General features: G+C 37.2%; 1 protein-coding gene across 2 annotated transcripts in view; it reads right to left on the bottom strand.

Annotated features, from left to right (window-relative positions):
• Positions 1-1,016: 1,016 nt before the first annotated feature.
• The window catches only part of Tenm1 (teneurin transmembrane protein 1), a 621,649-nt gene continuing 599,292 nt past the window's right edge, over positions 1,017-23,373 (bottom strand). For both annotated transcript variants that reach the window (XM_013018086.1, XM_013018087.1), the window contains 5 exons: positions 11,826-12,122; positions 6,066-6,453; positions 4,057-5,277; positions 3,344-3,486; positions 1,017-1,873 (listed from right to left, as the gene is read on the bottom strand). In XM_013018086.1, coding sequence (XP_012873540.1) covers positions 1,115-1,873; positions 3,344-3,486; positions 4,057-5,277; positions 6,066-6,453; positions 11,826-12,122 — 2,808 coding nt within the window. In that variant the 3' untranslated portion in view covers positions 1,017-1,114. The remainder of the gene's footprint in view (positions 1,874-3,343; positions 3,487-4,056; positions 5,278-6,065; positions 6,454-11,825; positions 12,123-23,373) is intronic.

The raw sequence follows: 23,373 nt of genomic DNA, 5'->3' as shown, positions 1-23,373 counted from the left end.
TTGAAAGATGAAACTAAGTGGGATGAAATAATATGGTAATAACTGCTGTTAAATTTTGTTTGATTTTCCCTTTGGTACTTTCACTATTCTTTAAGGTTTGAGCTCTTATAAATTTCTGCAGTAGTAGTTAATGTACTTATCAGCATCCCAGGCCCTTGTGCCTACTAAAGCCTCTTTTTATGTGCCACGATCATACACTTTAGCAAACTACCTTTCATGTGCACAAAACCATTGAATTAGTGTATAAATACTGAATCACTAAGGTGAAACTATGACCAAAACACACCCTATATATAAATGAGAAATTCCTACCCAGGTTAATAAAAATCTATGTTTACACGACACCAATGCAGCTGGGCCATTTGATTAAACACTGAGTCAAACAAGTCATGTGAAAGAGGTCACATTTGCCAGCTATTTTGGTATCATGCCCACACAAGCAAATAGTGGCTCTTCAGGCTACTTGCCACACCCACAGAGAGGCATGGAAGACAGAATCTAGCCACCACACGCCAAAACACAGCACAACAACATGGCATTTACTTTAACAAGCAAGGAGGAATAACCGGGGAAGGAGGGAAATGGGTCCTGATTCTAGGAGATGGTGTCTGAGGACATTTTACAATTCTTTGTAAGTTTCCTATAACAGATCTGGAAAATGTGAAAGGGCTGGCAGTCTTTCAAGATGTAAGTAAGGTTCAGATACTATTGCACCACCTTTTCCAGAGGCTCGCAAGTCCTGCCAATAGTTAGATATGAAACTTGATGTCACAATAGAGATAGAGAACATTGTGTTCTTCCTGTATAGTTGAACATATGCATGGCTTGACAAATTTAATGTGGTGCTTCCAGAAAACATTGTTTAGCTGTTGGAGTTCAGCTTGTGTTCTTTTGAATACTGCCACACAAGAACTAAAAATCTCTGTCATTTCTTAAAGAGTTTAAACAAACAATATTAAAATACCATCTTCCGTCACATTGAAAGGCAGTTGGATATGTTTTTCCTCCATATTTACATTTACAGAGTTCTGATCTAGAAAACCAATACAACAAACCATTTCATGTTTTTAAAAACAGGCAGTCTTTGGTGACGCAAAGGCAGAGATTTTTTTTGTTACCTCCTGCCTATTTCGCTCTGTCTCATAAAGTGAATATTGTTGGCACTGTCAGAAAGTTCTAGATACTGCTCAACAGACAACACAAAGTATCCATCATAACCTGGTACCCTTCCAGTGCTCAAAAGCTGCTGCTTTTCCCCCTCTGTCCATGCCCGAATCCCCTCTTCCCCTTCTTGCAGCCTTCTCTGTTCCTTAGTCCAGGCCTGGGCCACAGCACGTTGTCTGGCAATCTCCAACACGTGATTCTTTTCCTCTTCGACAGTCGTCCCATACCGGATGTTGAAGCATAGGGCTCCATGCTGCAGCTGAATATCTGCAAACCGTCTAGTCCTCCCATTCAACACGGAAGTCATCTGGGACACAGTGACATTGACTCCATTCTCCAAGATCCGCCTCCCCCCAGTGTTCCCGATGAGCACTAGGTCTTCCTCTAGAGACCCAAGCTTAATGAAGTAGTGAGTGTCCCTCCCCTCTATGGTAAAATGCAGGTTTTCCAGGTAATGGGCATTATTGAGAATGGCAGCAAGCCGCCTGCTATCTTCATTGGCTACTCCTATAATGTCAGCTGTTACTATGCCATCCTTGATGGCAAATTTAATACCTTTTCCAAAGACAGAAGGGACAGCAGCAAACCTTGGTTGCTTCCCTCCTTCAAGGCACCGCCCTTCATTGTATCGGGGAGTCATAGGAAGTTGATCCAAAGAAATGAAATTCCGCAGCTGTTTCTGGAGCTCACACTGAATGCCCAGGATGGTCTAGGAAAAGACACAAGACAGATGCAATACACAGTTAAACATGTACTATACACAGGGGGGTAGCAAGGTTGTTTTCTTCTCTCTTTAATTTTCCCATGAGGAATTAAAACAAAACAAAACAAGCCAAGTCTAGAATCTCTTTTTCAAAGTTGGGAAAAGGATAGCCGGTGACTGTTTACCTAGCATTCTTTTATCTTGGTAGGAAAATAGGTTCAGAATTGACACAGGATTTCAGAACTATAAGGCTGCTCTCAAACCAAGATTTCTTTTTTACTTTGTGCCAGTCCTGGGACTTGAACTCAAGGCATAGATGCTGTCCCTGAATTTTTTTTAGCAACTCTACTTCCACCATTTTTAGTAGTTTGTTGGAGATAAGAATCTCACAGACCTTTAAGAGTCTCACAGAACTTTCTGTCCAGGCTGATTTCAAATCATGATCCTCAGATCTCAGCTTCCTGAGTAGCTAGGAATACAGGTGTGTACCATCAGCTCCTGGCACCCAGTTGCTTTATTTTTATTAACTGATATTAGATGTTATTATTTCATATATAGTAACACATTAGGCACAGTGAGGTATACAAAGACATAAGGCATAGTTCTTGCTTTTAACTGCTTATGACTGTACTAATGGCTATGGGAAAATAACAAGCCATTCATTGATCTTTTTGTGTGTACTTGAACAAAATCTTTTCATTTGGGCTATTTTCAACCATGCTAAGAAATAAAGACTAATAAACTTCCAAATATCCTGCAATTGCCAACATTTAGAACATATTTTTTAAAAAGGATTTTTAATTTTAAAAACACACATATGTAATTTACAAAGCAGGATAAGAGTACAGCATGGACATGAAATTTCCTTTCTCTTATAATTTTTTGACATAAATTTCAAATCCTACCCAAATTTCAACTTTAGTTTTTTGAAACCACTTTTTGCATACATAGATCTTCTTAGATTTTCTTATTTCTAGTGTACCTGACACTCTTGATGAGATCATCTGTTTTCTTGAATGTTTTCATATTCCTCTTTTTTTTCCAGAAATTTTTTCCTTATAGTATTTGATGTCATGGTTTTGCTGTTTGCCTACTTTGTGATTATCAGAGTAATCTTATTCAGTCATTCTCATGCTCCATGTTACTTGACCATTGAAACTCATATTTTTCAGGTCTCTCTGTAACATTTTCCTCTCTATAGAATCCATTATTACCATTGGTAATAAGATCATTTCCAAAATTTAAAAAGTTCCGTTCTCTCTTGTTTATCATGCAGCAGTCATCAAGTAACCTCATGTTCTTTCCTTTTCTTAAAACACAAATTTCTACAGGGAGGTTTCCTTCCTCACAAATCATGCATATTTCAAAGAATATCCAAAAGTCTCAATAAATCAATAAGCAAACATATGTAAAGAATAATGTTAAATGCTCTTCTTCTTTTTCAGCTATATAGGGTACTCAAACTTTTTGACTAACCTTTCCAGGATCCCATTCTTGAGTTTTTGTCTGAAGCTGGAGAAGCTCATAAGTTAATTCCAAGTTTTCTAATTCTGGTTTGGGAAATCCAGGTAGCACATTGTGCAACTGGAAACCAAACAACTCCAACCAACTTCCAATGTCTGTAAGATACAAATTTAAAAGAAAAAATTTGAAAAGAATCCCATACAAAATTGAAAGCTGCTTTCCTGCCTTTAGCATGTGTAGACAATGGGAAGGTGGAGATATACCCCCACACCTCAGTATTATTCACTGTAAAACTCATGTTCTTCATACTTCAGGGAAACCTTTGGACTCATGGATAATGACAGATATAGGCTCAGTATACCTCGCTGAAACATCTAATGAGGTAGTGATTCTAATATTACATGGATTGTGATGCTCAATTTATTTCACATAACCTAATTCTGATTTTTCCTTTTGTGAAATGAGATCCATAAGTGTATACGAAAGAAATACCGAGACAGAAATAGCTAAAAAGGAAGACAAAAAATGTACCAGGGTGCAAAAGCATCACATTTCACTGTACCCTCTGTTCACTCTAGAAACAAAGGAAGATAGTGAATGCAAGCAAACTTGTGGGCCAACTGGCAGGAAGAGGAAACATATTTACAAAGGTGTCAAGATAATGTGATAAAATAAACAGCACTCAGTTAGCTGATGTTTAGCTTCATTTTATAGTGTATAAATACCTGTGGTATACTTTGCAACATCTTGAATTTTTCCCACGGGGTAATTATTTTCAAAAGAGTAGAGGTTGAATGGTTTAGGAAGGAGGTTCAACTGTTTCCATATATGGTGATTGGGTGTTGTCCATCTACCAGCAATAACATCATAATCCCTTTGCCCCAGGTGCACTAATTTAGTAAGGAAATCATAGAGTCCTCCATGAAAACCAATGATGACTTGAAAGTCAGGGTAAGTGTCATGATAGATATCTCCATATGGTGTATACAAAATCTCTTTTATGACCTGACCTCGGCTGCTGAAGACAGCTAGTGGGGTACCTGTATTATCACAGGCTACATAATATTCTTCACCACTGCTTAATTCCATGGCAATAAGGTGACCTTGGAGATCATAATACAGAGATGTAATCTCAGAGCTTGTATGGTTGTACAGATGAGTAACTCTTATGGGATTGGCAAGGTCTGCATAAAAGAATTGGAGGTGCTGGCCAAGGCTGGACTTACTGGCAACACGTCGCCCAAGCCCATCATAGTAATACTGCACAGTCCAGCCAGACACCTTATTATAGGCTTTCTGCAGCAGACCATTAGAATTATATTCAAATATGTCATTCCCCCTTTGCCTCAGAAAGCCATCTTCGTCCATTTTATACTGAATTTCTCCTAGTCTGGTGATGCGGTCTCGGAGGTCATATCGGAGAGGAGTGAGGCGAGCACTATTGCCATGGCTCAAAAGGTTGATATTTCCATTGAGATCATAACTGTAACGCCACTGAGTTTTGTCATTTACAGAAACAGTTTGAAGTTGCCCATCAGCATCATATTCATAGAAATATCTTGTTATATTGGCATCTACTCCTACCCTTATATCACATATTACCATACGGCCCATATGATCGTATTGAATAGTCATCCAATAGGCAATCGCCTTTAAGATTTCATACTGGACTTCAATGACTTGTCCATTGGCACTGAAGATCTTTGTGTGCTTCATCACTGTGGTAGTTATGACCTGATTGAGATCATAATTAATTACACTGAATTTTCCAAACTGCTCTGTTCTACCAGAGACATCGACATATCGGTATAGATCTATGGGCAAAGGGGTTTCATTGATAACAGCTTGCATGCTGGTGACACGGAAGTTGTTGTAGCTGTAGTCAAACCGTGCATTCACAAGACCTTCTTCACTGAATCTGAAAATCTGTCGTCCAATAAGAGGTCCTGTAGTAAATCAAAATAAAAATCATGAGGGAAAAAGCCAGGTGCTACATATGGAATAATCTGAAAGCTCTAATGTTATTGTATTATTGACACTTTTAACATTCACAATAAGATATTATAGATTAGCCTCTGATGTCTTACACCAGAAATACATGTTCTTATAGTGGTAATCACCAAATGCAGAAAAAAACATTAAATAGAATAATTCTAGAATGATCTAATTATATAAACTACAGAAGTAATAGCCCATCAAGTAGCATGAGATGATGAAATTGATATTATGAGCAGGCTCTCTTGGTAGAATCACTGACCAAAATGCTTTCATATCATGCTATCAACTCAGAGGGTAGTGTTTTCACAACATCCAGCATTAAAGTAACTCAATTTGGGCATGTTATAAACCCCCCAAATGACATACACTCTATTGTTCTAAGTGTTGTCATCAGTTCCATCTTCCAGAGGTTACATAGGGCTTGAGCTAGTTTTAGAGATTGATATCTTATAACTGCATCTGTGGGGAAAGGAGTAAGAACACTCTGAGCAGGTATTAGATTGCAGCATTCTTGAGAATTGAGAGAAAGACAAATGAATGTTTCAAAAGAATTAAGTTTCAGGTGGATGATGATGATAACATGTTTTAAATTTTCAATGAAAGCTAATTTGACCAAAAAGCAAAATCTTTTACATTAAACATAGGTCATAGGTTAGCATGTATCTTTCTGAACATCAAAATCTTCTAAAAGAGAATACGATTTCGATAAACACATTGATACCCTTTCATCACAAACCTGTTTGCCGGTATCTAATTGTGCAGATGAATCCATCATGCATCAGGTGTATTGTCTTAATCACTCCAGAAGACTCTTCATATGTCAGTGTGACCTGAGTGGTATCATAAAGAATCTCTGAAAGCCTTGCTTGCTTTGTGTACTTATATAAAACTCTGCGCCCTGTCCCCAGATGTAGAGTCTGTAGCAGTCGTCCATCTCGACTGTAGTCTTGGATGAAAGAGGTGCTACTGTCTGGTGGAGTGTAGATATTCCGATAGTATCCCACTGAAAGCATGGTTTGTAAGCTGTGGCGCACCATGCTAGGCATGGTGACTGAAAGCAGGCAATCTGATTGATCATACTCAAAGATGTAACGCCGCTGGCTATGCAAGAGAAGCATAACAGACTGAAACAAGACAAAGGCAAAAATACCATAAGTCCTTCTACAGTTGAGCAGATTAAAGTAAATACACATTCATCTATTCAACATAAATATATGGGCCCAAGTGTGGCAGACCCTTGAGTATACAGTAATATACAATAACTGCTCTGTATTCATGCAACTTACAGTTTAAAAGAGGAGAAAGACAACTAAACAAATTATACCATTACAATAAATAGGCTTTTGTTTAGCAGTACAAGGGTTTGAATTCAGGGCCTTATGCTTGTTGGGCTGGTGCTCTACCATTTGAACCAAGACATCAGTCCTGGTTTTCATTGGTTAATACTTGAGATAGAAGCTCATTCCCACCTGAGTATGCTCCTACACTGCAATTTTCCTACTTTAGGATCCTTGTCTTTTATGGGATGACAGGCATGTACCATTTTTCCATTGAGATGAAATCTCATGGACTTTCCAACCTTGGCTACCCTAGAATCAGTCTCAGCCTCCAGAGTATTTTGAGAAAACAGGTGCATGCCTCAGTGGAGAAGGGAGTTTACACACTAACCAGGATTAATTTCTAACCAGGATTAATTCAAACCATAATCCTCCCAATCTTACCTTCCTAGTTATTTCTTTCATTTTCACCAGTAGTAAGAAGAACCAGAGGTAAGTGCACAATCCTGTCAATTTTTCATCTGTGAATAACCTGCAGCTTGCTACAGTCTGCAGTTCCATTATTGTGACCTCTGAAAACCTTCCTGAACAAAAAGCACGAGACCACTGGTTGTTGGTGGTTCACACCTGTAGTCCTAACTACTCAGGAATCTGAGATCTGAGGATTGTGGTTTGAACCTAGCCTGGACAGGACAGGTAAGTCCATATTTTTTGTTGTTGGTGGTCACGGGGCTTGAACTTGAGATTCTTATCTCCAGTTAACCACCAAAAAGCCAGAAGTGGAGCTGTAGCTGAAGTTTTAGAGCACTAGCCTAGAGCAAGAACCAAAAAGCCAGAAGTAGAGCTGTAGCTGAAGTGTTAAAGCACTAGCCTAGAGCAAGAAAGATCAGGGACAGTTCCCAGGCCCTGAGTTAAAGCTCTAGGACTTGTGTGTGTGTGCCCATGAGACTTTGGAAATCTTGTTTTGTGCCTTTGGATATGGATGTAGGAACTGATTTTCCTGAACAAGGTAGAACTCAATAGCACCAGCAGAGAATTTTCCTGACTGGGACAGGAAGTGGGAGGGGGTGAGGTGGGATAAGGTGTGGCAGAGTGACTTTATAAAAGAATTGGTGGAAAATGACTTTGCATTACCTCTGGGCTGAAAATCAGATTTCCCAGCTCTTTTTCATTCTGTTCTGTCAAGTTGTCATGAAAAAGTGACATCTGTCACTGTCACTTTTGACTTGAGCCAGGGACAATTACCATTTACCCTCCCTCACCCCCCATTATCTAGTTCCATCCAGCTTCAGCCAAGCCTTTTTTTATATTGCATTATCATGTTCTTCCTACTGCACTCATATTCCAGCTTGCACTAACTGCTGCCTGAATCTTGCTCCTGGATGGTGACAATTGATGTTGACTTGTCTTAGAAGGTCCTGGGTATGTTTTAAAGCTTTACTCCTTTAAAGCTCTCTGCCAATAGCAAGAATGTGGATAATGTGATAACAAATCTCATGAATGTAGCCTTGTGTTTCTGGAATAGCATTTAGCTCTATTTGTCTGCCTTTTCACTCTGGGAGGTCATTGTTATTAGTTTGTTCAATAACAATGCTTATGAAACAATCAAGTGACCACAGTGTTCAGGTAGGATTATAAAGCCATTTCTTATTAGCTCAATAATGGAATGTGAAGATTTTATTATTTTCATTGACCCTACTATTTAATTGATCACAGCAGTGATCTTCGCAAAGAAAAAAGAACAATCATGACCATGTATTTAGTTGAACAAGAAATTTCTATTGTTCATTTCTAGAGTAGAAAAATGCACAGCATATGAATGGCCACCAGATGGCAGCGTGAGGCCACTTGTAAGCTAAAGACTTCACTCTGTCTCTGTAGGCATCCTTTGAAAAATTTCAGCCCCAAATAGGTAATTTCATGCAAATGTGTAAGACTACAGCATCTTATTAAATGATTATAAAATACATTTAAATGTATTAAAAATGAAGTTAATAAGAATGATTTTAGGGAACTGAAAGATTTACATTTACTGTAATATAAAATTTTAGCTTCAAAATATAATTAACTCAGAAGTGTCATAAATTAAGACAGAGAATTAATGGGCACACAGAGAAAATTTAAGAAACAATAATTGATTTTTTAATAGAGAAGAGATCATTTAAGCAACAAGAGCCGTTACCTAAATAATTATTTTTCTCCAAATGCCTATAAACCATTGCACACTAACACGATATATATAATTTTTATTTACTCCATGGGAAGTCAAGCAACTTTACAGAGTAATGCTACATGTATGTGGGGGTAGGTTTTTAAGTTTGTAAATTCTTACTTTAAGACATACTGCAAGGACCAGCCTCTGTGTCTCTGCTGTGCTCTTGTCTTAGGGAAAGAATGAGCCAGCAAAGTTCATATTACTAAACAAACAATGGGAAATGAGAAAGAACACAAAGTGTCCCAAAATGCCATCAAGTCACTGAAAAAATTACGTGCAATTTCAGACACCTTTCCTTCTTTTTCAAAAACACTTTGCTTTTCTTTCTTTTGTCTTTCCTCTTTCTTTTGTTCTTTCCTGTTTTCTATACTTTCAAGTGGCAGTAAGTGCCAGCTAAGCACTTCATTTCTCTACCTTGCTGCTTTATATTAACTTATTTAATTGAATCACCACCTCCATTCAGTGAATTAGTTATTATCATGGGTGATAATAATATTATTAAAATCAATTTCATGATAAATTGGTTTTTGAAAGTAAGGAACCATTCTATAATTATATATTATGTAGCTTCTTAGTTTTGCATAATAGGATTGATTAAATAAGGGACTACCTTTTTAATTGGAGAACAAATTTAACATGAAATAAAAACAAAAGTCAACTAAAAGGCTAAATGATTTGGCTTGTTCCAGTGATCCCTAAACTAGTTTTTGGAAATCCCTGGTTTTTTTCTTGATGTATTGTTCTATGTCAATAACGCAATAAGGTAAATTTCTGTCCAATGTAGACATTAGTCTCACAAATTTTTTGTTCTGATTTTTTCCCCGTGCCCCTTTTTAATTGTTATTATAAAGGTGATATATGAGTCAGGTAAAGAGTACATTTCCTTTTGGAATGTCACCCTTTCCCTTGCTCTTTCCTAGTTTTCTCCAACTTTCCTTTGTTCTTTCTTTTTAAAAAATTTTATTGTCAAGGTGATGTACAGAGGGGTTACTGTTACATAAGTAAGGTAGTGAGTACATTTCTTGTTGAACTTGTTAGCCCCACCCAGGTGTAGTCCATGCTGGTCTCTAAACTGGTGAAATTCCTGCCTTTTGCCTCCTAGCTGATTACTGGTGTGTAGCATCAAGGCTGACTCTTTGTTCTTAGACAGGGTGTTCATATGTTGTCCAAGGAATCTTTAGACTCTAGATACTCATCCCTCCATTTCCTGAGTACTGAGATTATAGATGTGTACAACTACTCCTGTATGTATGTATGTATGTATGTATATATATTTATTTGGTGTATGTGTGTTTAAAAAGAAGTATCACCCATTGTTTCCATAGCAAAAATAATTCATGTTAGATTTGTTTCAGATTGTCTTTTTTCCTCAAATAAAAAGCTAATTCAGGAAAGAGAAATAATCTTCTCATTGGTGTCACATTCAGTTCTGAAAAACTAATGAAGCCAGCTCTGAAGGAGTGACATCTGTTTTTCATAGAAAGACTGTCAATATATGCTTGAAGAAATATTTTGCCTATGTATATACACTAACAATGTTTGGATTCAACTAATTTTTTTAAAAGTTTGACATTTTATAGATATTAGTCATAGAATCTTGTCAGTCATTCTTGTTATAGAAATTCAAATGAAGAAAGACATGGTCTGTAAGACTGCATTTTTCTTAGTGTATGAGACAAATTATGGATTCTATAAATTTCTTCAGAAATTAAGAACATTGGGTGGATTAGAAAAGTACTCCCTACTTTATCTCCTGAGTTAACTCAGTGTTATTTCCTAGCTATTTCCTAGTTATTTCTAGCTTGGTACGTTTTCCAGCAATTGACTTTGAGAACTAGGAAAACAGTTTTTATCACTGACTTACTAATATTTTTTGCCTTGACCTTAGGGTCTGTCTGAGTTTTTTTTTTCTCAAGGCTAGTACTCTACCACTTGAGCCACAGCTCCATTTCTGGTTTTTTGGTAGTTAATTGGAGATAAGAGTCTTACAGACTTTGCTGCCCAGTCTGGCTTTGAGGCATGAGCTTCACATCTCAACCTCCAAAATAGCTAGGATGAAAGGCATATGCCACCAGTACCTGGCAAACTTAAAAAAAAATGTTTGAGGGTTGTATCAAAAGGTTTGGCATCATTTAGCACAAATTGTGACATTTTGTCATGTAAGCTGTGAGTTTTCTAAGAACTTCTGTAAGTTCTATTGAACTCATTTACCCTTGAACACTCTAGGGAAAAAAATCTTTTGTAAATTTCTCAGGAATTGATTCAGGACGAAAAAGTTCAATTGAGTTGAATGGCTAAAGTTGGGAAACATGAGGTATCATCTTAGGAGATCAGATAGAGATGGCAGACAGAGACTGATTGCTCATACTGATCTGACCAGAGACCATTTTGCTGTGTGGGGGCTGAGGCCTCACAAATAAATATTTCATGAGGTGGGATTAGTGTTCTTTTTTCTTTTTTAAACTAGAGAGAGGCTGCAAGCTCCTATTATGGATGCTATTGGAGATGCATGACACAGTAAAGTCTATTTCCAATGAGGCCTCCCTGCTATCATGGCCTGAAACTGCTTCCTTCTGAAAATTAGTTCTCCAATGTGTACAAGTAAACTTTCAATGACTATGCTAACAAAATTAGCATATCTTATGCTTTGCATGAGAGGCCCTTTACCAGAGTGGAGCTATATTAATACACAGCTTTATGATTTTCTAGCTATTTCCCCTCTGTATGAGCTTTCATATTAAAGCTCCCTTTTTTCAAGAGCATGAACAAATACACTCCAATGAGAAGAGAGTTAACCAATTATCCACACCTCCATTTAAACGAGTACTTGGGAGAGGGTGGGACTAGGCAAACTTCAACTGGAAACAGTTGAAGAAGCTCACCATGTTTGTTGTTACTTGTACAGAAAAAGTAAGAACAAGCTTTTCTTCCTGCAGTCCTCACCAAGTGAAGGGTAATTGTGTACACTTTTAGTATTCTCATCTGTTCCCACTCATGGACTTACCTTTTCTAAGTAGGTATAGCTCCAAATTTTCCCATCAGCCCATGTTCTTGAAATTATTTTTCCACTTTGGTCATATTCCATTTTTTCATTCCATGTTCCTCTTTGAATAAATGTAACCAATCCCGAAGGTGAGTATGTGATGTTCACTTCATTATATCTGCTTACAGGAGACCATAAAATAGGTCGTCCTGTTTGATCATACAGAATCCGCAGGGTGAATTTGCGATGGTCATCATAGATCTTCCCTGTACGAGTTATATGATCAAAGTCTATGGAGAGTAGATTTCTGTTATGTGCCTACAAAAAGAGACATAACATACATTTTAAGTGCTGCTTTGATTTTTTATTTAAGACATCTACTATCATGAAGCTTTTCTTGATTTGCCAGAGATAAACTCTCTATTATCTCAGAATCCTAATGGCTTCAAATTCTTCAGATATCAGTTGTCTTTCTTTCTTTTCTTTCTCCTTCCTTCCTTCCTTCCTCCCTTCCTCCCTCCCTCCCTCCCTCCCTCCCTCCCTTCCTTCCTTCCTTTCTTTTTTTGTTCGTTGTGGGGCATGAACTCTGGGCCTGGGGCTGTCCCTGAGGACTTCAGCTCCAGGCTAGTCCTCTATCACTTGAACCACAGTACCACTTCTGCTTTTCTGGTGGTTTATTGGAGATAAGAGTCTCACTGACTCTCCTGCCTGGGCTGGCTCTGAACCCCGATCCTCAGATCTCAGCCTCCTGAGTAGCTAGGATTACAGGTATGAGCCACTGGCACCTGGCCCAGTTAGCTTTATTTCCTCACCATGGTGTATACTCTTGGAGGGTCACGGCTATGGACACATTAGCTGGCATCTTCCCTACCTTCAACATGTGCTTGGCAATTATTTCTTCCTCAGCTAAAGACTCAGATGAACTATCATAATTTTCAATATTTCTATGATCTTATTTTATGTGAGTCAGATACCTTGTAAAGGGTGGGGCTTCCGGATTTGCTTCTCCCTTTTTAATAATCAAGTGATTGGAAAATAGAATGGTGAATTAGTAGCAGCATTAGAAATCAACGAAAAAAGAGCAACTCAGTGAGCCTGCTCTAGTTTATATGGAGATTTTGCTACTTTGACTCCATGGTTCTGCTCGTCTTGCATTTCACACTCATCAAAGGGAAATATGGATTTTCTATGGATGGAATGCCTCTCAACAATATTTCCATAGAAGGCAACAGGTAAACATGGCTAGCGTTGATTGGTCTTTTAGCATATGCAAGGATGGCACCACTAACTGCTTAAAGCATGCAGTTACATTTGGATTCTGAGTTTAGAAACAATAGTTTGGCTTGGTTCTGGTTAGGCTTCACCTATTCCACAACAGCATCCCTCTGGGTCTTTTGCCATTGACCCACCCAGAGGTCAAGGGACTTTGAATTGGATTCTGTGAAAGACAACACATCTTATGCTTGTCAAACACATCTGTGCTTGGTTCTGATAGAATTCAACTAAGTCCACATGAGAAAAGTAAATAGCTGAAAGAATAAAAAGTAAATAAAATTAAGCAAAAAAGAGAGAGAGAGAGAAAGACTGCATTTCCAAAGCAATGGGAACACTGACTTGATTGTCTCCAATTTTCAGCATAGTAATGTCAGTGCTTGGCAGACCGCACAGTAACTTCTCTGATGGCTTTCTTATTACAGCATAACAACTCTGAGAAAACACAATACTCAAACAGTTTTCTTGTGTTCTAGAAAAAAAAGGTTTCTTGATTTTAATCATTAAGGGCTTTCAGTCCCTTCTGGTCATTGTGCTGAAGAAGGCTCTGTGGAAAAGAGAGGTAGGTAGATGGCCTCGAAGGGCTTCTAAAACTTGTTTATTTTAGTTAGCTTTGTTCCTTTAAAGTTGCGTTTGAGTAGGTCTTTTTTTTTAATCTTTTTTTTTTTACTTTGAAACAGTTTGATACCAAAAAAATTGCAACCATGTTAGTTACTAGGTACTCTTCATCTATCTCTCTAGTCAGACTTTGGATTCGAGTTGAAAGAGTCTAAGCATATTTGCCAGAAACAAAGGCAAGAATGAAAAGGGAGAGACTCTGAGAAATGTTAAGATCCAGTTGCTTGTCTATGTACCAGTCATTTCTTGTACCTCGGCTTCAGTTTTCCTATATATGATGTTACTACTTAATGCTACAGAGTGTTGTTGGTATTTGTGAGATTACTAAGTAAACTGTGAAACAATATTGGTAGTTACTATTTTTACTATAATGAAAACTCTTCTCATTTTCTATAGACCTATGATACACCTATGTGTCAAATTCCAACATGGTTTTAGTTTAGTGTGTTAGATTTAGTTCTATAAGCATTGTTGACATGATCCCAAACAGAATGTTAAATATCAGGTTAATGAAGCAGGAAGAAATCCATTCACACATTATCTATGTTAATTTTTATTTTTTGTGGTCAAAAATCCCTTTAAAGACCTGGAAACTATATACTCTGTCCTCAGAAAAATGCACACAATGCACATACATAAACATTTTTGGCAACCTTTGAACTGTGCTGAAACTCAAACATGAAACTTCTAGAGGTTCTCAGGAATCAAAGTTCAAAATCCTGATTGGAAAGATTTTTTTATCTGATGACTGCAAAGCCAACATTGTCAATACAAGATTCTGGACTTTCGATGCTCAGTAATCTTGTACATTTTAATTTCTGGGGGCTGGAAAGGTGGCTCAGTGGTAGAGTGCTGGGTTTGATTCCTCAGCACCACATAAGCAGAAAAAAGCTGGAAGTGGGTCTGTGGCTCAAGTGGTAGAGTGTTAGCCTTGAGCTGAAAAACTGAGGAACAGCACCCAGGCCCAGAGTTCAGGCCCCACAATTGATGAAAAAAAAATAATTTCCTTTACCTCTTCTCCTTGTTTACAAAGGTGGTTATCACTTTTTACTGAATAAGAATTGGGAAACAAAAAATGTACAAAACTAATCATTCTTGGTAATTTTACATTCCACTGAGCATTAGTGTTAGCAATTTAATAAACTTTTTTCATCACATTTATCTTACACTTTTTGTCATGATCTTTTTTTCCTATTTTGTTTTTAATTTTTTTATTATATTTATATATTTTATTTTAAAGATACTGTACAGAGGGGTAACAGTGCATGAGCAAGGCAATGACTCCATTTCCCATCAAGTATTGTTGCCCCCTCCTTTGTTTTTCCCCTACCATCCCTTTCCTCCCCGCCTCTCCAACTCCTCCCTTCCCCTCCCCCCTGCAAAGTTGTAAAGTTCGTTTTCAAGGTAATGTCTTGTACATCTCATTGTTACAATGAGTCAACCTGTATCCTTAGTTCAGCATTTTATTATTTCTGTCCCCTCTCCAAATTAGAAAAATATATATACAAGATGCAGGACACTGGAATTAAACACAGTCACAACAGGGGGAAGAACATACAAAGAAACAAAAAAAAATCACATAATACATTGTAAGTACATTAAAAAAAAACAGCAAGAAAGATAAAATCTCCTCTGTCCCTATCTTGGGGTTCATTTTGCTTAGCCTCAACTTATGTGGTCATATGTACATAGCTTTTAACCTCTTCTGCTTGTCCGGGACATATACTCATTATTAAGATAAGGGAAACCATAGGACCTATTTTTTGGAGGGTCTGGCTTACTTCACTTAATATAATTTTTCCAAGTCTGCATTTCTTAACAAATGAGGTAGTGTCATTCTTTGTGATGGAGGCATAGAATTCCATTATGTATTATAATATATATAATATATGTACATATTACTTATACATATTATGTATATATATATATGCTCCATATTTTCTTGATCCTGTCATGATATTTTTTTTCTTTTTTTCCCTTCCCAGCTTCCCTCCCACTGTCATGATATTTTTAAAAACTTAAGAAAATTTTTTTTGTTGGTCCTGGGGCTTGAAATCAAGGCCTAGGTGCTGTGCCTGAGCTTCTTTGTGCTCAAGGCTAGTGTCCTACACTTTGATCCACAGCACTACTTCTGGCTTTTCTGAGTAGTTTACTGGAGGTAAGAGTCTCATGCAGACTTTGCTGTCCAGGCTGGCTTTGAACTGTGTTTCTTAGATCTCAGCCTCCCGAGCAACTAGGATTACAGGCCTGAACCACTGGTGCCAGCTTTTCTTAATCTTTGTTCATACATTTAAATCACACAATTAGGATTGTACTAAAAGTTACAAGTATTCTACATTTTCTGTTAAGTTTATACTCAGTATTCATGTTATTAGACTAGAAGATATACATTTATCCATTTGCACATGGAAAGTTCATGTTTTTCATTTTTCTTTCATATCTTTGGTTTTATGGAACATATTTATAAATAAATATTTCCCTAATACAGAATTTTATGGGTGAAAATACTGCATCTATGAGAACATATCAAAAGACTCCTGATGTAATTTGAAAGATTATTTTATTGTGCACTAAGACTGTAAAAATTCATATTCCCATTAACTAGGAGTAGAAGAGCCCTTTCATTACATCTTTACCAGCACTGTTAGTAAACGTTTCCTGATTTGAGAGTGGGATAAAAGCATGCTACTGTGATTTACGTTTTTATTTATTTGATTTTTTAATATGTTTGAATTCTTTTTAATGTTGACCACAAGTATGCCTTCCATGAATTGCTTGCTCATAGTATCTACCCATGTTTCTATAGAAAAGTGTCATTTATTTTTAATTAATTATTTTTAATGTTATTATTAAGGAGTTGTACAAAAGGGTTATGTTACAATTCCTCAAGTCAGATAATGCGTACAGTTCTTCTTGAACAGTGTCACCTCTTCCTTTGTTTCCCCCCATTTCCTTCTCACATCCCTGACAAGTTGCATAGTTCCTTTTTAGCATAGTGTACATTGAATACTATGACAACATTTGCTCACTGTTCCTCCTTACTTGGCTTTCTAGGCCACTTTTGATTTCAGATCCTCAGCCAACTGGCACTACTGATATTTGTCCCTAATTTTGAATTTCTGCTACCTATCTATATCTATATCTATATATCTGTATGTATGACCTAGTAAATGTTGCATGCCATGAATTCTATCCAAGAGACTAGTGATTAGATACTCAAGTTATTTGGAGAAATTAATGTTAGTTTCAGAGGTGGATTTAATTCAGGACATAGAGCTACAGATAGAAAATCATGACTTTTTAAGGCATCTGTAGTAAATGTGTGTAGTGGTGTATTGAATAAATATACAGTAACCTGCTGTGATCACCTAAAATGCGATAGCAAAGGATATATTTCCTGTCTTTTGATACTCAGGGCTTGGTGGCCTACAGAAAACCAGGTGTTTTTGCTTCAACTACCTTTCCTGTGGTTTTATAGTTGTGTATCTCCAACTGTAATACTGTTCATTTACAACAGCTGTAAAATATCCATGTACTCCGAGAGATGGTTGTAACTGTTACAATTTATATTCTAATGATAGTTAAAGAGCCAAAATAGCAAGTGATTTCCAATTCAACTAAATTCGTGGTTTTATTTGTCTGATAGATTAAGTTTACTACTCAAGAACACATTTCTTAATAAAGTCATTACAGCTACATAAGCAGTGATCACTGTTAAAATCCACTAAGAAAAAGCAGAGAAAGACTCTGCCTAATGTTCTTTGTTATGATGTGTCCAAGGGTGTTCTCTGGTTCAGAATAATGCATGTTGATGCACTGGTGTTGCTGACATACTCATTTAAACTCAGATTGAGAAGTCATTGTTAAAATTCATCAAAGGTTGAGAGAGGATGAAGGAATGAGAGGTGCTGTAGCTTTCTTCCTAACTCATATGACCATGGAAACTACATGTAGGAAGCCTGGAGAGATGAATGTTTTTCCTGGGAAGCCTGCCCAACCTCTGCGCAGAGGGGTTACATTCAGCCAGTTTCTATGGCAGATATCAGAGCTAGACTGAATGCCATGGTTGGCTGGCTCAGGTCTGTAGCAAGGTTGAGAATGCTCTGTTTTTATATCTGTGCTTGTTTTTCTGAAAGACAATAGCCCTTGTCTTAATTATTGGCCAACAGTACTTATTTCTAGTCTTGCTCTAAACCTTCCCCTGGAAAAGAGGGGAAAGGAAAAAGAATTGAAGTGTGAATATTGCCCTAAGTGAAAAAGGGTCTCTTTCTGGAATAACTGACATTAAGACCTTTGAGTTGGGCAACTGGTCAGTTGTATGTTATGGTAAGAAAGCTAGACTTGGGGGAGGGGGGAGGCTGGGAAGGGATGTAAAGGGTAAACCAAAGGAGGAGGCTGCAATGCTTGGTAAGAAATGTACGCATTATCCTGCCCATGTAATTGTAACCCCTCTGTACAGTATGTTCACAAATAAAAAATAAATAAATAAATAAAAATAAAATAAAAAAATAAAATAAAAAATTTATTATAGTGGAAAAAAATAAAAAAAATAAAAAGGAGAAAGCAAAGTAAAAAAAAGAAAGCTAGACTTGTTCATCTTTAATACAGGATATATGTATGATGAAAATTATTCTCTGGTTTTCCTTACTTATTTTTCTAGCTATACTAAATGGAAGTAAAGAGAAAGGCTTGAGTCTTTGCACTGAGGCCAGAGAGGAAAATGGGAGATTGCTCTGGAGAGCCATGAGTAATTTTGTTAGAACTGCTTTGAAGGTTAGGTAGAACTAGAAGCTCTTAAGAGTTTGTGCTCTAAGTGCTCCAGAGGAAGCCACCTAAAACCTTCTAATCTAACGTTCATTCAATTCATTGGATAATGCTACATTGGCAATTAGAGATAGCTGGCTGTGTTTGGCCTACACAAAGAGAAATTTGATATGATTTAACTGACCCCACCCACCAGAGGTGCTGGATTCGGAACTACAATCACGCCAGTTGATTTTCTTTCCTCTGTGAGAGGAGAAGAGTGAATTTTCAAGGACACTCTCTAGCATTTCAACTCATAATACAACTGAATTACCTCTTTAATTTCTGCTGAAGAAGTCAGAAGGTGAATAAGAGATGAGCCAAACAGCCACGTCAGAATTTGGAAGATGCACAGTGTTTAATTTTCATGAAGTTATGAGAAGGGATAGAAAAGTCACAGCTGATTTTAAAGTAGCTACTCTACCCTCACTAGTTTTAAGGTAATCAGGACTGGATTAAAAAGATCACTATTTTAATTCCATAGATTTAATTTATTTTTTTTGATATCTCTAGTTTACAGATCAAAAGTTTATTTAGACTCACTTTTATCTCAGCATTGCCTAAAAATGAACAGCTTGTATCTTCAATCTTAATATTGGCCTCTGAGATTTCATTTAAATTTCTTTGTCTTCATTTTCACTTCCATGACATTCCCTTTGTGTGCCAGGCAAGAAAATCTTAGTGCCAGAAAGGATCTTAGGAGATGGCTCTGGTTTATTGAGCCCGATTGCCTGGATTCAAATATTGTAATCACTAATTACTAGCAGTGTAGTTGCTCTCTACTTCAGTTTTCTCATCTGTCAGATGAGAATAATTATAAGAACTAGTCTGGTAAAATGTTATGAATAGTAAATGAGTTAACGAATAGCAATACATATAGTGATATCTCAAGAAATGTCAGTTGCTTTTATTGTATTTATTGCTGATAATAAAGATCAGTTTATAATATAGCTCCTTTTATGTTTTTAAATTTTTATATATTTAATTTTATGCCAGTACTGGGTCTTAAACTCAAGAGATAGAACTCTTACTTGGCTTTTTTATGCGCTAAGTGCTCCACCACTTGAGCTACACCTGTACTTCCTATACTTCTCAATTCAGAGATGAGAACAGTGCAAAATTATTGGTATACTAGTTCTTTTTTAAAATCTTTTTTTGTGTGTGTGTGTATGTGCTGGTCCTGAAACTTGAACTCAGGATCAGGTCTCTGTCCTTGAGCTTTTTTGCTCAGGGCTAGCTATCTACCACTTGAGCTACAGCTCCACTTCCAGCTTTTTGGTGGCTAATTGGAGATAAGAATTTCATGGACTTTCCTATCTGAGCTAGATATGAACCATAATCTTCAGATCTCAGCCTCCTGGGTAGCTAAGCTTACAGCTGTGAACCACTGGCCCACGGCTTAGGGATATTTTTTGTACTCTATTAATTTGTGATTGTTTAAGTAATTTCCTATTGATTATTTTATCTGTGTAAACCTATACCACGTATTTAAAAATTATGCCAAATTCTTTTGGGAAGGGGATAAAGAAGAAAAGGAGATTGGTAGAGGGTATAAGACTGATTTGGAATACATTGTGAACATGTGAGAAAGTGCAATAATGAAATTGTCTAATAAAAAAAGGGGAAAATTGTGTAGAATTATTTCTGCTTACATCTAGGTGAACTAGTATGTGAAATAGGGCTTACTTTCTAGTTAGCTTAGTAGGGACAACTGAAGTTTAGCAAAAATAGTGGTTTCTATGATTTGATGGCCTCAATAATTCCTTCTCCTCTAAATCAATATTTCCTTATAGCCTTGACTCCTGAAATTGCCTGTCTTCATGTGACTCCCTTAGAGGGAGAGACTTTTACTTGAAACTGAAAAATACAGATGTGCTTTTAGAACAAACTCATCTATCTCTAAAGCAGCTTCTTGTATAAACTTTCACAATGTGAGTGCCACCACGAAATCTGAGGAGAGTTAAAAAAGTGTGAAATGAGAATTCCAACTGAGATTACCCTCTAGCAGATGGCCCTGTCAGCAAAGGCGATTTCAGAAGCCGAAGGAGATGCTGGAACCTTTTTGATGACCCCTCCAATTCCCCATCATCCGTCAGCTTGAGTCTCTGTGTTTCAGTTAGGCCAATTTCTCCTTCAGAGCTGAGGTCACATGCGAATACACCCATGTTGCGTTTAAAATCCATCCTGTTGCACTGTTTGCAGTTCTTTTTTTCTGTTTTTTTTCACCCTTTTTGTCACTGTTTTTGATTTTTGTCACTGTTTTTGATTTCTGTACCCTTTTGTCTTGCGTGTAAGTTGACTTGATTTGGGGAAGTGCAGAAATGATGGGATGAAGGCTGAACTAATTCAGCAGTGACACTCAATAGACACTATGTTGGAAATGAACTTTACAAGTTGGGGGGGTGGGGGTCAGGAGGAAAAAAAACTAGGAGAAAATGGGGGAGGGAATAATACTGTTCAAAAAATGTACCCATTACCTGATTTATGTAACTAACTCCTCCCTCCGTACATCACCTTTACAATAATTTTTTAATTGAAAAAAATGCATCCTGTGCCATTATGTTATCTTTTAGTTGTAAAGGTTTTAGTTTCTTATATTTTGCTTGTAGACACAAAATCATCCCAATTGATTTTATGAGTTTGGTTTTAAGAGCTAAGCTTCATATTATTTGTCATTTGTGGGTTTTGAACTCGGCCTGGTCTCTGACACTGAGCTTCTTAGTGCTTAAGGTTAGAATTCTACCACTTGAGCCATGGCACCACTTCTCATTTTTGAGTGGTTAATTGGAGATAAGAGTCACACGGGGAGACTTTTCTGCTTGGGCTGGCTTTGAACCACATTTCTCAGATCTCAGCTCCTGAGTAGCTAGGATTACAGGCCTGAGCCACTGGCGCCCAGCTTAAGCTTCATTTTTTTCAAAAAGTAGGCTGTAGTTCTGTGGTTTTGCCATGACCTTACTATTCAGTCTACAAGATCTTATAAAGAGCTCTAGGATCCAATGCTGTGATACGTTTCATATGACATTCTCATCTGTGGACACAGCAAGGTGCAATTTGCTTGTGGTTCCTAAACCAGTTTGCTTTTACTGAATGCCTAATTTTTTGACAACTACCTCCATTATTAGCAGCACTCTAATTTCTCTATTGTCCAGGGAAATGTATTTATGGGAAGAGATTTATACAGCCGATGAGAAGATATATGGATTGGGTGCAAAAGTACTTTGCAAGGAAGATGATTCAAATACAATTCAGGTTGGGGGAAATGGATTTTTCAAATAAATGAAATTTCAGGATGTTAATGTGATTTATTTCACTTAATGGTGCTGGTGAAGAATGGCCCAGAGCTAACAAATTCCCTGGCTGCGCAGGCTAAGCAGAAGATCAGGTTTCTCAACAGTTTGCCTCCCCCACTTTCAAAGTGATCCTGATATGTAAAAACAAATCACTGATTATTGGAACAAAATAGCTCTTGCTGATCTCAAAGACAGGTCCAACTTTTATTTATTTATTTTTTTCCTTTCCAGTTAGAAGATGTGGGATAGGTGTGATAGTTTCTTGAAACACATAATATCCACCATCTTATAAAGAAGCCTTTACATGAACCTGTCATTTTGTGCTTGAACAATTAGTGGATTATGACCTGCTGCTAGAGCACATTTACAATAATAACCACAATTTTTTGTGGGTTTTCAGAGAGTCCTCATTTTGCACCATACAGTACAGGGACTCTGCCAAGTGAGTGTTTAAAATTCTGTCTACGTAGCTCTGGTAATCTTAATTGTCCATGTTTCTGCTCGTTTTTTATGCCAGTCCTAGGGTTTGAACTCAGAGCCTTGTGCTCTTGCTAGGCTATTTCACCCAAGGCTGGTGCTCTATCATTTGCATCACACTTTTGGCTTTTTGCTGGTTAATTGGAGATAAGCGTCTTATGGATTTGTCTGCAGGTCTGGCTTCAAACTGTGAAGCTCAGATCTCAGCCTCTTGAGGAGCAAGATTATATACATGAGGCACTGGTGTCCATACAGTGGTAGCTTTAACTAGGGAAATAAATAATGCAGTTAATCCATGGAGGTATTCATGGGTATTTGAAAAGCTTATTCTTTATTGGTATGCTTAAAAATGGGTCACTGAATATTTGATTGAGGAAAAGAGAGGGTTATCAGTTTATCCCTTGAGAAGCTACCAGAAATGAAATAAAGTCAGTGGGGGAAAGGCAGTATAAACAAACATCTCTCTGAATAGGAAGCACAGGTAATAATCTACTAGTTGTTATTTTGCCCCATCACTATACCACTCTTGGGCATATATTTGTTGGAGTATGAATCAGTATACAAGAAAAATCCCTGCATACCCATCCATATTTATTGCAGCTCTAGTCACAGTAGCCAAATTGTGCAGTCAGCTGAGTTGTGCAGCAACCAATGAATAGATAATGAAAATATAGAATATGTATGTATATTTCACACAAAAGTACTCAATCATAAAGAAAAAATGCAATTACATCATTCATAGGGAAATGGATAGAATTGGAAATGATCATGTTGACTGAAGTAAGCAAAACTCAAAGAGCTAATACCACATTTTCTTGCTCATTTGTTGAACCTCGACTTAAAACCTGATGATTATGATGATAATGATGATGATGATGGTGGTGATGATGATGATTGGGCATTAATGCAAAAGGGAAGGATGTTGAGATCAATTATTATAGATAAGTACATGGAGGATGCTTATTGAAACCCAACAAATGTGGTTGGAGAATGTGAGGAGGAAGAAGGGGAAATGGAAACATAAAGAAGAGGTTAAAAAGTGTTTCTGAGTATACAATGCACCACAACAAAGCCCATTCATGGTCTTAGTTTATGCTCATTCAAAA

The sequence above is a fragment of the Dipodomys ordii genome, unplaced genomic scaffold (genome assembly GCF_000151885.1).
Source record: "Dipodomys ordii isolate 6190 unplaced genomic scaffold, Dord_2.0 Scaffold38, whole genome shotgun sequence".
NCBI classification, from domain to species: Eukaryota; Metazoa; Chordata; class Mammalia; order Rodentia; family Heteromyidae; genus Dipodomys; species Dipodomys ordii.
This window is presented reverse-complemented; position numbering and strand designations above follow the sequence as displayed.